Raw genomic sequence first — 16,942 nt, forward strand, 5'->3', positions numbered from 1 at the left:
CGCGTTCTCCCATTTACTGCTCCGAGTTTTCTTTGCCCATCTAAGGACCATTTCTCTATCCTTAAAACGGAGGAATCTCACCACTATGGCTCTGGGAATTTCTCCTGCTCTCGGTCCTCGCGCCATCACTCGGTATGCTCCCTCCACCTCCAACGGACCCGCCGGGGCCTCCGCTCCCATTAACAAGTGCAGCATCGTGCTCACATATGCCCCGACGTCCGCTCCCTCCACACCTTCAGGAACACCAAGAATCCTCAGGTTGTTCCTCCTTGCATTGTTCTCCAGTGCCTCCAACCTTTCCACACATCGTTTCTGATGTGCCTCATGCATCTCCGTCTTCACCACCAGGCCCTGTATGTCGTCCTCGTTCTCGGCTGCCTTTGCCTTCACGACCCGAAGCTCCCGCTCCTGGGTCTTTTGTTCCTCCTTTAGCCCTTCGATCGCCTGTAGTATCGGGGCCAACAGCTCTTTCTTCATTTCCTTTTTGAGCTCTTCCACACAGCATTTCAAGAACTCTTGTTGTTCAGGGCCCCATGTTAAACTGCCACCTTCCGACGCCATCTTGGTTTTTGCTTGCCTTCCTTGCCGCTGTTCTAAAGGATCCACTGCAATCCGGCCACTTTCTCCTCCTTTTTTCATCCGTATCCAGGGGGGATTCCCTTCTGGTTCACCGCACAGTGTTTTTAGCCGTCAAAATTGCCGTTGGGGCTCCTATCAAGAGCCCAAAAGTCCGTTTCACCGGGAGCTGCCGAAACGTGCGACTCAGCTGGTCATCGCCGCACCCGGAAGTCCTCTCGGAGACCTTCTGACTAACTTGTACGAAGCATGTAGTTGGAACATCATTGCTGCAATTAGAAATCCGGAGCGCAATCCAAATATTTAAAAGTGTCATTTTGGGCGAGTTTCACGGGGTGTTTCCCAGTGCTGGCAGCGCCAAGAATGACCCCGTTGTTAAACAGACTTTTTCCAGGCCTTGACGAGGAAGGCCCCACCAAGGCCTTCATTTCCTGCACTGGGAAGCTCCCCGCACCAGTGCAGGAAGTGTTTGGGACGCCATTTTTAAATGTCACCCCAATCTCTCAACACCCCCCCCCCCCCCCCCCCCCCGATGCGACCCCCAGACTCCCCCAATTTACCGACTAGAAGGTTCTCAGGAGCCCCCCACACCCCACCCGATCCCTGGCATAAGCAAGATGCAACTGGGCACTGCCAGCCTGCCACCCTGGCAGTGCCCCTACCAGCCTAGCAGTGCCACCTGGGCACCCTAGTAGTGTCAGTGTAGCACATGGGTGGCAGTGCCAGGGTGCCGCTGTCTGGGTGCCAGGACCTACAAGCTCACTTAGAGATCAGGGCACCCTTTTGAAAAGAGGATTCGGTCTCGTCGGCCGGTTCAGCTCCCCATTCCTGAAAACATTTCTAAATGTGGGCTGGACAGGGGAGAAATTCCCCAAGGCCCAGAAAAATGACTGAGGGTTCGATCTAACGACCATGCCGCGCCCGACTAGGGACACAACACGGCAGGAATTGTCGATGAGATGGGAGGGAGGAGGCTTGCGTGGGACATAACCAACACGGGGCACGGCAGCACAGTGGTTAGCACTGTTACCTCACCGCCTGGGACCCGGATTCGATTCCCGGCTTGCGTCACTGTCTGTGTGGAGTCTGCACGTTCTTCCCGTGTCTGCGTGGGTTTCCTCCGGGTGCTCCGGTTCCCTCCTACAATGTTCCGATAGTTGGGCTTGTTAGGTGAATTGGACATTCTGAATTCTCCCTCTGTGTACCCGAACAAATCAAATCAGTAACCCTTTATTTCAAGTTGGCAGCAATGAGGAATTAATTATAATATGATAGACAAACCCGAGAAAGGTCAAAGTGCTTATGTTGGCGTACATTCCGTCATCTCCCACTCGCACCCACCGATCGAAATATCGTGCAACTGCGTGATGACGCCAGGGTACAGCCCGTCTTCCTGCATGATTTTGCGTGCTTCCAGATCCGGCGCACATCTGCCCTCAATCCATTAAATTTGGGCCGTGAGCATACAAACTAGGAGCAGGAGTAGGCCACTCGGCCCCTCGCGCCTGCCCTGCCATTTGGCATGGTAGCACACTGGAGGGCGGTACGGTAGCACTGTTGCCTCACAGCGCCAGGGACCTGGGTACGATTCCCAGCTTGGGTCACTGTCTGTGCGGAGTCTGCACGTTCTCCCCGTGTCTGCGTGGGTTTCCTCCGGGTGCTCCGGTTTCCTCCCACAATTCCCGAAAGACGTGCTGTTAGGTGAATTGGGCATTCTGAATTCTCCCTCTGTGTACCCGAACAGGCGTCGGAATGGCTCGGGGCTTTTCACAATAACTTCATTGCCGTGTTAATGTAACCTTTTCTCCATGTCCCTCGACACCCTTGCCTAACAGACGTTTACAGCAGCTCTCTCAGCCTTTTGAAAGGAGAGTCTTCCAGATTTCCGCAACCCGTTGTGTTTCCTGGGTCAGCACAAGAGCAGGAATTGCTGTTTGAGCCACCAGCCACTGAAAATCCAGGAAGTCTAGCTTTTAGTTTATTTTTTGCAAAGTAAACAATTCAACCGTTTTTGTAAACCCTTTCCCCCAAAAAGGAGGCTTTTCACTTGTAGCCAACTCGTGTTGCCAACTCTGGTTGGTTATATTCCTGGAGATTAGCACTGTTGCTTTACCGCGCCAGGGTTCCAGTTTCGACTCCCGGCTTAGATCTCTGTCGGTGCGGAGTCTACAGTGTCTGCGTGGGTTTTCTCCGGGTGCTCCGGTTTCCTCCCACAGTCCCGAAAGACGCTTGTTAGGTGAATTTGACATTCTGAATTCTCCCTCCGTGTACCCGAACAGGTAGAGTGTGGCGACTAGGGGCTTTTCACAGTAACGTCATTGCAGTGTTAATGTAAGCCTACTTGTGACACTAATAAAGATTATTGTTATTATTAGATTTAATCACGCCTGGCCTCCAATTGCTCCACTTTTAAAAAAAATCCTTCTCAATATTTTTATGGCTAATTACCAAAAAATGAGAAATGCACGCAGTAGTTAGCCCCTGTCATGAACCTTTTTTCCTGGGATTCTCATCGTAGTTTCCTGGAGATTGATGTTTAATCCTGGAGAATCCAGGCATATCCTGGAGGGTTGGCAACCATCCACTGGCTCCTTCCTGTCAATTATTCTTTAAAAATTGGTCCCTTTGACTATTTAGCTTCGACAAGAAGTCATATCCATGCAGGAGGTCGAAAGACCCCCTCTGTGACGCTGCGTAGAATGTTTTCCTGGCATTGCCTGGAACGCTTCATGCCTGGATAGAGCAATCAGCCTTCAGCTGGATTGACAGCAGCTTGATATTTGCTACAAGAACCATACTTTTCCCTGTCAAAACCCATCATTTGAGTGTAAACTCCACTCTGTTTCCACCCATATTCCATGGGCGCCGGGATTTATTTTGTTACATTGGCCCTAATCAAAAAGATTTTTTTAAATTCAGCAATCTTTACCTGTCCCTCTTGTGGCCTGGTAGTGATTAACATAAGCTCTGTGATTGGTTTTATGACTGTGTGGGTCCTGCCCACCTGTTACAATGAAGGGGCGTGTGAATGTTTACCTTTATGTTTCCAATAGCTACAGGAGTAACATCTCCCTTTCATGAGTGGAACCGAGAAGCCTGTCAGGTCGGCCAACGCACTCGGGCTTTGAGATTGTATTTTAGTTTTGTTTGCCGCTAATCCCCTGTGATTGCTGGCGCGACAATAAGTGCTTGTTTCCCTGTCCAATGGAGGTGCCTGTTGTAGCCGTGGTTGATTGTTCCCCACTCCTCTGTTCATTCCAGCAAAACAGGACCGCAGTCAGGTGGAAGGAGGACGTCAAGAGGATCATGGCTCATCCACTCAGCACGCAGAGGCCCCGTGGTGGCGGGAAGGTTTTCGGAGTCTCGCTTTGTGACCTCCAGCAACAAGGGAAGATGGTCGATGGGGTTCCATTGGTCGTGCAACACATGGTGGGATATTTGCAGGAATATGGTGAGCTGCTGTACATTAATCAATGGGCGGCCGTTTTCAATATTACAACTGGAACAACACGTAATCAAAGGTTTCTTCATATTCTAAGCTAGGGATTTTGCTGGTGACCAAGCGAGATTGGCTGAATGATCTACTTCCAGTCTTTCCGGGGATGTGGGTGTCGCAGGGCATGGTTTGTAACCCATCCCTAATCACCCTTGAACTGAGTGGCTTGCTGGGCCATTTCAGAGGGCGGTTAAGAGTCGACCACATTTCTGCTGGTCTGGAGTTGCATGTAGGCCAGACCAGGTAAAGATGGCAGATTTCCTTCCCTAAAGGACATTAGCAAACCAGGTGGGTTCATGGTCATCATTACTGAGACGGAAGGCGGGATTCTCTGGCCGCGTCCACCCGGCGACCAGAGCAGCCCGCCCGAGGTCAATGGACTTCTCCATTGTCCGCGACTCGCCCGTGGCGTTCTTGCGGCGGGCGGGGCCGAAGAATCCAGCCCTGGATTTCTATTCCAGATTTATTAATTGAATTTAAATTCCACCGTGCTGCCGTGGTGGGATTTGAACCTCTGTTCCCAGAGAGTTAGCCTGGGCTTCTGGGGTAATTTTATTTTGGGAAATTCTGTGATCACAGAAGGCGCTCTACCAATGCAAGTACTTTCTTTTCTCTCTCTCATTTTCTCTCGCTTTTTCTTTCTTTGCTTTATTACCCCTCCCTCCTTCCCTCCCTTCTTGCTTCCCACCTCCGAACCCTCTTTAACGTCATCCAGTCGGTGATGACAGGCGGCTGCATCTCGAGATTAAGGTGTTGAGTCCCATTCTCGGTTTTGAGCCAGCTTCATATGGGCTGGCACAGCCCACCACTCGGAGTGCTGTCAGTTGTGTTACCGTTTGGATGAAGGGGAAGTGGAGGCCACGTCGAATTAGGTGTAAAACATGCCAAGACACTTCCAAAGAAAGGCAAGGGGGATTCTTATTGAAGCATATAATATCCAGAGGGGGCTTGAAAGAGTGGATGCCGAGATGCTATTTCATCTCATGAGGGAAATCCAGAACTAAGGGGCACAGTATCAAAACCAGGGGCCCCCATTTAAGACTGGAGATGAAGAGGAATTGTTCTTCTCGGAGGGTCATTGATCTTTGCAATTCTGTCCCCCAGACAGCAGTGGAAGCCGGGTCATTGAATACATTCAAGGCTGTGTTAGACACATTTTGGATTTACAAGGAAATCAATGAGTGTTAAAACCCTGCATAGGACTCCTCCAGCTGGCGGTGATAGTTCCCTCGTGCTGATTGGCCTGTGAGTTAACCAGCACTAGTATAACAGGTCAGGAAGGGAGTGAGGACTCTGAGGTGTGTAACTGGGTCCTGTGTAAATACTGCTGTTATGCTGAATAAACAAACCTCTTTCTCATGAACTCCTCCTTTGCCGTTTACCTCAGGGAGGCAGGCAGCGAAGTGGAGTTCAGGCCGCAATCGCATCCGCCATGATGGCGAATCGGGGACGAGGGAGCCAAGGGCCTAATCCCCGTTCATATCTTTAATGTTCTGATGTGGAACTGGAATGGGTTCCAGTTCTGTTTGTGTGCTGCTCTCTACTGGCCAGCTCCGGAATGGTCATGGAACATAGAACATAGATCATACAGTGCAGAAGGAGGCCATTCGGCCCATCGAGTCTGCACCAACCCACTTAAACCCTCACTTCCACCCGATCCCCGTAACCCAATAACCCCTCCTAACCTTTATTGGTCACTAAGGGCAATTTATCATGGCCAATCCACCTAACCTGCACATCTTTGGACTGTGGGAGGAAACCGGAGCACCCGGAGGAAACCCACGCAGACACGGGGAGAACGTGCTGACTCCGCACAGACAGTGACCCAGCGGAGAATCGAACCTGGGACCCTGGCGCTGTGAAGCCGCAGTGCTAATCACGTGTGCTGCCGTGGTCAGTGGAGAGGAGGGGGTGGTGAGGCGTGGTGTGCTAGCGCAGCAGGTAAGCCCATTGTCGCCGACCCATCCCCTCAGCGGCACAGTGATTGGCCTAGGGGGAGGGGGGGAGAAGGGGGGGTAATAAGATCCGATTGGAATACTGTTAAAAAGCTGTTCATTTCCATAGCAATATGTTTGGAGTTTTGAAAGTTCCCCATGAATTAAATTTTAGGTCAATGCTGTTTGATGCAAAATTTAACTTAAGTCTTGGGAGGGGAAGGGGTAGTGGGGGCGAGGCCGCAGCAATTGCCCAATCAGAACTTTACTCCTGGGTAGAGTGTGGCATTAAGTTATATCATTCATGGGAGCTTTTGGATTTAAAATGTGGGGTTTGTATGGGATGAAGAGAGACTTGCCTGGCAGAAGTTTCCAATATTCGACAGTGTTCCACCTGTGAACCTTTTCTATACAGTTATTGTCATCAGCTGAAGAGCTGCATTATACGTCTTGCTGCTAACCGACTGTCGTGCAAAGGAGATCATTGGCATGGGCGGCACAGCGGTTAGCACTGTTGCCTCACAGCTCCAGGGTCCAGGGTTCAATTCTGGCCTTGGGTGACTGTGCGGAGTCTGCACGTTCTCCCCGTGTCTGCGTGGGTTTCCTCCGGGTGCTCCGGTTTCCTCCCACAATCCAAAGATGTGCAGGTTAGGTGGATTGGCCATGCGAAATTGCCCCTTGGTGTCAGAAAGGTTAGGTGGGGTTACTGGGTTACGGGCATAGAGTGGAGGCATGGGCGTAGTAGGGTGATCTTTCCAAGGGCCGGTGCAGACTCGATGGGCTGAATGACCTCCTTCTGCACTGTAAGTTCTATTGCCCATTGTCAGTACTGTCACCTGGGCAGAGAGTGGGAGCACGGCCCCACACAAGGTGAGAATGGCCACCTTGACTCTGGTCGGAGAGAAGCACCTCCTTGCCATTGATCGATGCTGGAGCCCCAAGGGGTTTAAAACTGTGGATGCCTGTACAATCTGAGATGTTTTTGCATAGTCCACCTGTTGGACACCCCATCCGTTAAACTTCAGACGAGCTGAATGTCTGACTGGGAGTACAACAGTTTGTCAAAGAAACTGTGCCTGTATTAGAATATAATAATCTTTACACACTCCAGCGCCTGTTCGGGTACACTGAGGGAGAATTCAAATGTCCAATTCACCGAACAAGCACGTCTTTCGGGACTTGTGGGAGGAAACTGGAGCGCCCAGAGGATACCCACGCAGACACGGGGAGAACGTGCAGACTCCGCACAGACAGTGACCCAAGCCGGGAATCGAACCTGGGACCCTGGAGCTGCGAAGCAACAGTGCTAACCACTGTGCTGCCGTGCCATCCATTAACTCCTGAGATGGATTCCTGTCCAAGGACTTGCGGGTCCCACCCGACAATCTCCCATGCCGTTTTCAGCTCTTCTTCTCCAGGTTGTTGTGTATTAATTTTCAAACCATAGTATCTTAGATTTTTGTTGCACTTTTTAACACGGTAAAATGACCCAAGATGCATCATGGATCAAACAAAATTTGACACACAACCACATGAAGAGATGACCAGAGTCTTTGTCAAAGAGGGAGATTTAAAGAGCATGGAAAAGCAGGAAAGAGAGTTCGAGAGGCAGATGCTTAGAGAAGGAATTCCAGAGCTTAGGATTTCAGCAGCTGAAGGCAAGACCACCAATGGTGAAGCGATTAAAATCATGGTTGCACAGGAGGCCAGATTGGGAGGGGCACCAGGATCTCCAAGGGTACCAGGGTTGGATTCGGTAACAGACAGGGCAAGGCAAGGCCACGGAAGGATTTGGAAACACGAATAAGAATGTTGAAATGGAGTCTGACCGTTGCTTAAGCACGAGCCAATATAATTGGGCGAGCAGAGGGGTGATGGGCAAGTGGGACGCAGACAACAGATTTTTGATGACTTTGAGTTCAAGGGGTGTAGAATGTGAGACCGGACAATTTGGAATATGTAATGATATGTATATTGACTGGGATGTAAAGAGTTCATGATTCTGATTCTTATCACTAGAGGGAACCACAGAACAGTTATATCTATATCATGTGACTAGGGTATTCTGGGATTAGATTAGAAAATGATTAGATGATTAGGAGTTAAGAGTTGGGTAGAGCTGGAAGAGTGTCAGGCATAGAGAGCAGTTTTATACTTGAGAGTTCTGTAAGTTAGAGATAGCATAGTTTTATATAATAACCTTCTACTTTAGGAATGTGAACGAATCTTAGTAGTGTAAATTAATTTATAGTTTGTGTTCTTTACTCAACACTACGCATTCTGTTGTATTCCCTATTCTGCTTTACCTGGAGCCATCCAGGTAAAGCAGAATAGAGAATACAACAGAATAGTCAAGCCTCGAGGTATCAAAGGCATGGTGAAGATTTCAGCAGCAAATCAGCTGAGGCCGGGGAGAGTGGGGTGATGTTGCAGAGATGGAAATAGGCAATCTTTCTGCTAGCTTGAATATGTGGTCAGAAGCTCATCTCTCGGTTAGAAAAGTCACCAAAGTCAAAGAATGCAATGCAACAAAGATTGTTCTCTTCAGTTTTCAGGACACAAGTTAATAAAGATGTTGGTATTGCTGTTATCCCTGCAGTATATTAATAGCCTCGCTGTTTTCTGTCTCTTGGTTAATGGTTTACCATAACTGCCACCTGTTGTCAATATTTGTACATGCCCAGTGTTACAATTCTCACGTCTTCATAGGCTGAAAGCAGAGAGTTATTTATTTTTATTTATTTTCTATTACAATGACCGATGCAGCAAGCAAGCATTTATCCTGGAGCTCTTCCATTGGACTGCACATCACAGTGCCTAAAAGAACACCTTCAGCTCACGTTTCGGGTTCTACATTGACAGTTCCTCACCATAGCTGGAACCTGCTCCACGATTCAATTAGGTCATCGTTGATCAATACTTCAATTGCGTTTACCCGTCGTTAATACCCTTGCCTCACAAAAATCTATCAATCTCCGTTTAAGCCAGCTGTAGCTCCATCAGTAGTCGCCCGCTTGCCTCAAAGTTGCAAAGTTCTGGGTTCAATTAGGTGCCACCCTAGGACTGAGCAGAAAAATCAAGGCAGCACTGAGGAAACACTGCATTGTCAGATGTGTTGGGGGCAATTTTCCAACCACAAATGGAGGGTGCAAAATCTCACAGGAATTGGAAAACTAGATTATCGCTGGCAAGATCTCGTTTTCCGATTTTCCCCGCCCCTCCCATAACGCGACATAACGACGTTCCCGCCCATCGTTTCAATGCATTTTAATACATTTTAATATGATTAGCAGGCTGCCCTGCCAAACGGTTCCCCCCCCCCCCCCACGTTTAGAATTCCCCCCTCGCCAATGTGACGTCACGTTGGCGAGGTTTACAACTGCTTTTTAAAAGGTGGAGCAGTTCAAGGGAACCTGCCAGAGCCACACTAGCCCCCAGGGGGAGAGGGACATGCCCAGGCTATATCAGCTTGGCACTACCCTGTAGCCCTCTGGCACTGCCCCCTGCTGCCCTGGTATTTTCCCCTGACACACCCCTTGGCACCCTGACATTGCCCCAGCACTGCCCCTGGTATTTCCAGGGTGGCACAGCCAGGGTGACAGGGCAGTGCCAGGAGACAGTGCTGGGGCAGTCCCCCTGGGGAGCTCCATTCATGGCATTCCCCTTGTGCGTGGGGAGGGCTTCCCCATTTCGTTCAGGGTGTGTCCCAGTGCGTGTCGGGTGGGGTGCATATTTTAAGCGCAGATCAAGGACGCCCTGATCTCTGTGGAGCTGTCATCGCTGGCTCCATCAGGTCCCACTCCCCACCCTGACACCATGGATCAGACCTGCAGATTCTTTGGGCACAGGGTGCTGGATTATCAGGAGGGGAAACTCGGCTGAGCAGCTGGAGCGCTACACACTGTTTATCTCGCCTCAGCCAGCACTCTGCGCACTGAGTGGAAAATTCCACCCACTGTCCTTTGGAGGAGACATTAAACTGCGACCCCAGCTGCCTGCTTAGCTGGATGTAAAAGATCCCACGTCACTATGCCAGTGAAGAGCAGGTCTCCTTGCTGTCTCAATCAATGCTTATCCCTTAATCAATATCACAAATAGCCGATTATCTGGTCATTATCACATGGCTGTTTGGGGGAGCTTGCTGTGTGCAAATTGGCTGCTACATTTCCTGTAATAAACCAGGAATTATTTAACAATCAATAAAAATGTTTTAATTTTTTTATTCATTCCCGGGATGTGGGCATCGCTGGTCAGGCCAGCATTTATTGCCCATCCCTAGTTGCCCTTCAGAAGGTGGTGGTGAGCTGCTTTCTTGAACCCGCTGCAGTCCCTGCGGTGTAGGTACACTCACTGTGCTGTTAGGGAGAGAGTTCCAGGATGTTGACCCAGCGACAGTGAAGGAACGACGATATATTTCCAAGCCAGGATTTTGTACTTTTGTACTTTTAGACGGTAGTGGTCTGCGGGTTTGGAAGGTGCTGTCGAAGGAATCTTGGCAAGTTCCTTCAGTGTATCTTGTCGATTGTACACGTGGCTGCCACTGTTCAGCAGTGATGGAGGGTTTGAATGTTTGTGGAAGGGGAGCAATCAAGCGGGGCTGCTTTGTCCTGGATGGAGTTGAGCTTCTTGAGTGTTGTTGGAGCTGCACTCATCCAGGCAAGTGGAGAGTATTCCATTACACCCCTGACTTGTGCCTTGTCGATGGTGGACAAGCTTTGGGGGGGGGGTCAGGAGGTGAGTTACCCGCCGTAGGATTCCTCGCCTTTGACCTGTCTTGGTAGCCACAGTATTGATATAGCTAGTCCAATTCAGTTTCTGATCAACGGTAGCCCCCAGAATGTTGATTATGGGGGATTCAGCGATGAACCAAAGCTGTAATGAGGTCAGGGGCTGAGTGACTCTTTTGGACCCCAAACTGAGAGTCCATGAGCAGGTTATTGCTGAGTAAGTGCCGCTTGATAGCACTGTTGATGACACCTTCCATCACTTTGCTGACGATGAAGAGTAGACTGATCGGGTGGTAATTGGCTGGTTGGATTTGTCCTGTTTCTTGTGTACAGGACACACCTGGGCAATTTTCCATATTGCTATGTCGATGCCAGTGTTGTAGCTGTACTGGAACAGCTTGGATAGGCTGCAGTACGTTTTGGAGCACAAGCCTTCAGTATTGTTGCCGGAATATTGTCAGGGCCCCTAGCCTTTGCAGTGTCCAATGCCATCTTGATATCAGGTAGAGTGAATCATATTGGCTGAAGACTGTCACCTGCGATGTTGGGGACTTCCAGAGGAGACCGAAATGGATCATCCACTGGGCAGTTCTGGCTGAAGATTGTTCCAAAAGCCTCATCCTTGCCCTTTGCACTGATGTGCTCGACTCCTCCATCATTGAGAATGAGGATATTTGTGGAGCCTCCTCCCCAGTGAGTTGTTTAATTCTCCACCACCATTCACAGCTGGATGTGCAGGACTGCACAGCTTAGACCTGATAGGTTTGTTGAACCAGGGGTGACCCCCCTGGCTTGGTGGTAATGATAGAGGGGGGTATATGCCGAGCCATGAGGTTGCAGATTGTGGTTGAATACAGTTCTGCTGCTGCTAGTGGTCCACAGCACCTCATGGATGCCCAGTCTTTAGTTGCTAGATCTGTTCATAGTCTATGCCATTTGGAATGGTGGTAGTGCCACACAACACGATGAAGGGTATCCTCAGTGTTTGGGCTTTGCCTCCACAAGGACTATGCGGTGGTCACTTCTACCTACACTGTCTTGGGCAGGTGCATCTGCATGACATTGGTGAGGATGAGGTCAAGTATTTTTCCCTCTTGTTGGTTCCCTCACCACCTGCTGCAGTTCTGGTTTAGGACCCAACCAGCTCGGTCTGCCGTGGAATTACCAAGCCACACTTGGTGCTGGACATTGACGTCCCCCACCCAGAGCATATTCTGTGCCCTTTCCATCTTCAGTGCTTCCTCCAAGTGGTGTTCAACATGGGGAAGTACTGATTCGGTGGCTGGTTCATGATAATCAGCAGGAGGTTTAACCTGAAGCCATGAGACGTCATGGGGTCCAGTGTCAATGTTGAGGACTCCCAGGGCAATTCCGTCCTGACTGTATACCACTGAGCCACCACCTCTGCTGGTCTGTCCTGCCGGTGAGATAGGACATACCCAGGAATGGTGATAGTGGTGGCTGGGATATTGTCTGTACAGCATGATTCTGTGAGTATGACTATGTCAGGCTGTCGCTTGACTAGTCTGTGGGACAGCTCTCTCAAATTTTAGTAAGGAGGACTTTGCAGGGTCGACGGCGCTGTGTTTGCCATTGTCATTTCCGGTGCCTGGGTCAATGCCAGGTGGTTTGTCTGGTTTCATTCCTTTGCTGTGTTTTTGTAGTGGTTGAATACTGAGTGGTTTGCTTGGCCATTTAAGAGTAAACCACACTGCTGTGGGTCTGGAGTCACGTGTAGGCCAGACCAGGTAAGGATGATTTCCTTCCCGAAAGGGAATTTTGGGAACCAAATGGGAATTTACAACAACTAGCCTTTTAATTCCAGATTGAGTATCGAGTTTAAATTCTGCCACCTGCCGTGATGGGATTTGAACCCGGGTCCCCCAGGACATTATCCTGGGTCTCTGGGTCCAGCGACAATATAACCAATCCACTGCCTCCCTCCCCATTGGCTGTAAAGAGCTTTGAGATGTCTGCTAGCAGTGAAAGGCACTATGAGATTATAATTCTTAATTTTATAATTCTTAATTTTAAAAAAAATTATCCAATTATCTTTTTGTGGGAGAATGTGCGGGCTCCTATTGCCCTTTGAGCGAGGAAATGCTTCCCGACACTATCCCCGAATGACCTGGCTCTAATTGTAAGATTATTTCCTCTCGTCCTGGCTGGGTCAGGAATTATATTTCAGATCAAACCCAAGCCTTTTCTGTTTTGAGTCCCACACAGTGGGCGGGATTCTCCACTCCCGCGCCAAAATGCCCACGCCGTCGTGATCGCCGTCGAGGTTCACGACGCCGCGAAACGGCCCCGATCCCGAACGATTCAGGCCCCGACAATGGGCTAGGATCGGGGCCGCATCATCTACACGCGCCAGGCCTTGTCGCCGCGTAAAGGCGGCGCCGCATAGATGACGTGGCCGGCGCTGCATTACTGGCGCCAACCCGCGCATGCGTGGTTGCCGTCCTCTCTGAGTCCGCCCCGCAAGAAGATGGCGGTCGGATCTTGCGGGGCTGCGGAAGGAAAGAGGTCCTCCTTCAGAGAGGACTGCCCGACAATCGGGCACCGATCGCGGGCCATGCCACATTTGAGGTACCGTCCGGTGCAGGATCCCCCCCGCCCCCGCAGCCGCCCCCCCCAGAATTTGCGCGCTGTTCCCGACGGCAGCGAGCAGGTGTGGACGGCGCCGGGGGGGGGGGGAACCGCCGTTTTGGCCTGGCCGCTCTGCCCATCCGGGCCTGAGAATAGCGGGGGTGCCGGAGAATCGCCATTTTGGGTGTCTCCGGCGATTCTCCGGCCTGCAGCCCGCGGAACTCGACCGGGCCGTCCCCGCCTCTTGGGAGAATCGTGGGAGGGCATCGGACCGGCGTCCCGGGAAATTTTGGCGGCCCAGGCAATTCTCCCAACCGGCGCGGGAGTGGAGAATCTCGCCCAGTGTTCACAACACCCTGCGTCATTAATCGGGAGAGGGGACAGTTGGCCCCGGAGAGGAGAGGAGAGAAGGTGTGTCTGGAAAGTAACTTTCTGCTGTTGCTAAGTGCCTGGCAAGATTCTGTGGGGTCATTTGGAGTTTGGTGTGAAATTGGAAAGCTGGACACAATAACAATCCCCCTTCCTCAGAGCTTTGCCACTCCTGTCACAACTGCTTAATAAGATTAGGATGTGATGTTTGGAATGGCCAGGCTCCAGCAAGTCGCTGAAAGAAATGTCAAAAGAACCTGCCAAAATCAGATGAATAGCTTGAAACGGTTAACTCAGTCGACTAAATGGTTGGCTGGCGCTGCGGAATAATGCCAGTGCTGAGGGTTCGATCCCCAGGTTGGCTGCAGTAGCTCATGGAGGCCTCCTTGTAGAATGATGCCCCTCAAGATTTATGTAGCCAATTGTCTCTCTCTAATAGATGGAGATGCCTACGGTCCTTTATAGGTTATGGCTACTCACCTGAGGTGGTAGAGAGATTTATCCCCCACCCACCCCCTCCCCAAGAGTGGGTGAATTGTTTTTCCCCTGATTTACCCACTGGGCAGCACAGTGGTTAGCACCGTTACTTCACAGCTCCAGGGTCCCAGGTTCGATTCTCGGCTTGGGTCACTGTCTGTGCGGAGTCTGCACGTTCTCCCCGTGTCTGCGTGGGTTTCCTCCGGGTGCTCCGGTTTCCTCCCACAGTCCAAAGATGTGCAGATTAGGCAGATTGGCCGTGATAAATTGCCCCTTAGTGTCCAAAAGGGTTGAGTGGGGTTGCTGGGTTGCGGGAATAGCGTGGAGGCGTGGTCTTGGGTGCTCTTTCCGGGGGCCAGTGCGGACTCGATGGGCCGAATGGCCTTCTGCACTGTGAATTCTATGTATGTGGTCGGTGGCTAAAGCAAAGCAACCAATGTTTTCTTTTGGGGAAAAAAGCACAGGAAATCTCCACGTGGCCACTCCTAATGTTAGCATCTGCACACAGAACCTCTTCACTGTGATAATCGAGGGACCATTAGCTTATTGGAACCACTCAAAAATTCAACTTTGGCTGAAAATAAATAGGTAAAAGGGGGGCAAGTTGTTACAGAAGTGCGCAAATTAGTCGATGCGCGTCGTATGTTATAAACGCCACCTTTGTACTTGGCATTCAAGGTGACGGCAAATGGTTACTACCATATCCGCGATTTAGGTGGTGCCTGTGATAAGTGGGTTTGGTGTGATGGGGCCCGTACCTTTTATTTTTTTAAATTCGTTCTTGGGATGTGGGCATCGCAACCAGCATTTGTTGCCCATACCGAATTGCCCTTGAACAGGGCGGCTTGCTAGACCATTTTAGTGGGGTGGGGGGGGGGGGGGGGCGCAGTTGAGTGTCAACCACATTGCTGTGTGGGTCTGGAGTCACATGTGGGCCACACTAGGTAAGGACGGCAGAGTTCCTTTCTTGAAGGACATTAGTGAACTAGGCAATAATTTGTGGTCATTATTAGACTTCTAGTGCGGGATTCTCTGATCCTGAGGCTAAGTGCGGCACTGGAGTGACCCACGCCGCTCCAGCTGCCGATCCCCGGCGTCAGATGGGCGCCGCGGGTCTGCGCATGCACAGTGGGCCCAGCACCATTGCGCGCATGCGCAGTGGCTCCCTTCTCCATGCCGGCCCCGACGCAACATGGCGTAGGGCTATAGAGGCCAGCGCGGAGCAAAAGAGACCCCCATCCCGAGAGGCAGTCTCGTACTGGACAGATGTGTGTGCAGAGGCAAGCATGGAGACAGCTCCTAACTTAGAGCTTTTGTTATATATATGTGCATCGTTATGAGTAGTAATAGTTACTATGAGTAGTTACTATGAGTAGTCATAAACACTTACTGTTAAACAATACACGAACCCTATTTGTGCGATATACTGAACAACGCACATCGTACAACATGGTGACAGCATTGGAATTCAAACCCATGACTCCACAGAAACTGAACAACAGCTTGCGTCCGTATCACGTATCCACCCTTAGACTCAAATGACTCCATAACCGATGGGTGCGGTGATGTTCAGCATGGGAGAACCACAAGACAATGGAACATAGACCCTATTCCCACCAATCTGTCCCATTCACAAACCGGACCACACTGCCTCAGATGGGGGTGCTAAGTGCAAGTCTGCTGCCTCTGTACTGCTGGGAGGGTGGAGGGGAAAGTTTGGATGCTTGACGCACCAGATCTTCATATCGTGCTGATCAGCCAACGAACTGATTGAAAAATGAAGTAGATTTATCTTGTTCTGGGGAGGTAGCAGCCCCCTTACCTCAGGGGCAGCCAAGCCTCGAGTTCAGCCCGTTTTTGTAGATTCAGACATTTGCAGCACGGAAGGAGGCCTTTCGGCATACCCATTCCACGCCCATTACAGTGCAGGCGGTGCAAAGACCGTTTCCGAGGTACCGGGAGTAAGTGTGGGACCAACAGGGCAGGTTTGAAACATCTGCAGATTTAGAGTTTCGGTTGTGGATCCAATGCCCTGCAGATGACCTGAATGAAGTTGGACATTTAGGTGGTTCTGAGCTGCCTCGGGTTTGAGGAGGAGTGCATAGACATCAGGGGCACAGCAAACAGATTTGAACCTTCCCAGAAAGGTAATGAATATGGGAGGGACAGACCTCTTCTGTAAATAGGCAATACATTTCCACTTATTTATTGTTGAGGACTGGAGATAGATTGTGCGGGGGGGGGGAGTGGAAAGATTTCAATTAGCTTCAAAAATAATTAACAGGCATGGTTCAAAAACAGGTAGTTTTCTTGAAGTGGATCCAGGTATCAATCGCATCAAAAACGTAGTATCCTCCCAGCACCCCTGTCACAATAAAGCTCACCATTTAAGAGATTTGAGTGCTGTAATCTAATCTCGGGATTTAGGTTGTAAATTACTTGAGCTTTGTCCTTAATTTGCTGTCATTTGAGTTCTTACTGCTCTCTTCCTGCATCATGTCCTGACCTGATAACCCATCCGACTCTTTGTTGTTTGTGGAGTAATCCATCTGTTAGACTACGTCCCAGTCCTCATGTTTCTGTAAATTCACACCTAGGAATCTGCTGTGTGGTGTCACATGTTACATATTTCGCATTACCCCAATGTTCCCCTCGAGCCATAGCTTAAAGGTAGCATCTGAAGAGTAAAGCATTTCAGCCATTGAAATCACTCACAGGTCTGAATTACACATGGGGGGGGGGGGGGTACGGGTACGGGATGCCCAAGCAAGGGG

At 50.3% G+C, this 16,942-nt stretch overlaps 1 protein-coding gene across 3 annotated transcripts in view; it reads left to right on the forward strand.

The window, feature by feature from the left end:
* fam13a (family with sequence similarity 13 member A) overlaps window positions 1–16,942 on the forward strand; it is a 299,844-nt gene that overhangs the window by 12,434 nt on the left and 270,468 nt on the right. For all 3 annotated transcript variants that reach the window (XM_072495341.1, XM_072495343.1, XM_072495342.1), the window contains exon 2: window positions 3,838–4,027. In XM_072495341.1, coding sequence (XP_072351442.1) covers window positions 3,838–4,027 — 190 coding nt within the window. The remainder of the gene's footprint in view (window positions 1–3,837; window positions 4,028–16,942) is intronic.

Source organism: Scyliorhinus torazame, chromosome 3, assembly GCF_047496885.1.
Source record: "Scyliorhinus torazame isolate Kashiwa2021f chromosome 3, sScyTor2.1, whole genome shotgun sequence".
Lineage (NCBI taxonomy): Eukaryota > Metazoa > Chordata > Chondrichthyes > Carcharhiniformes > Scyliorhinidae > Scyliorhinus > Scyliorhinus torazame.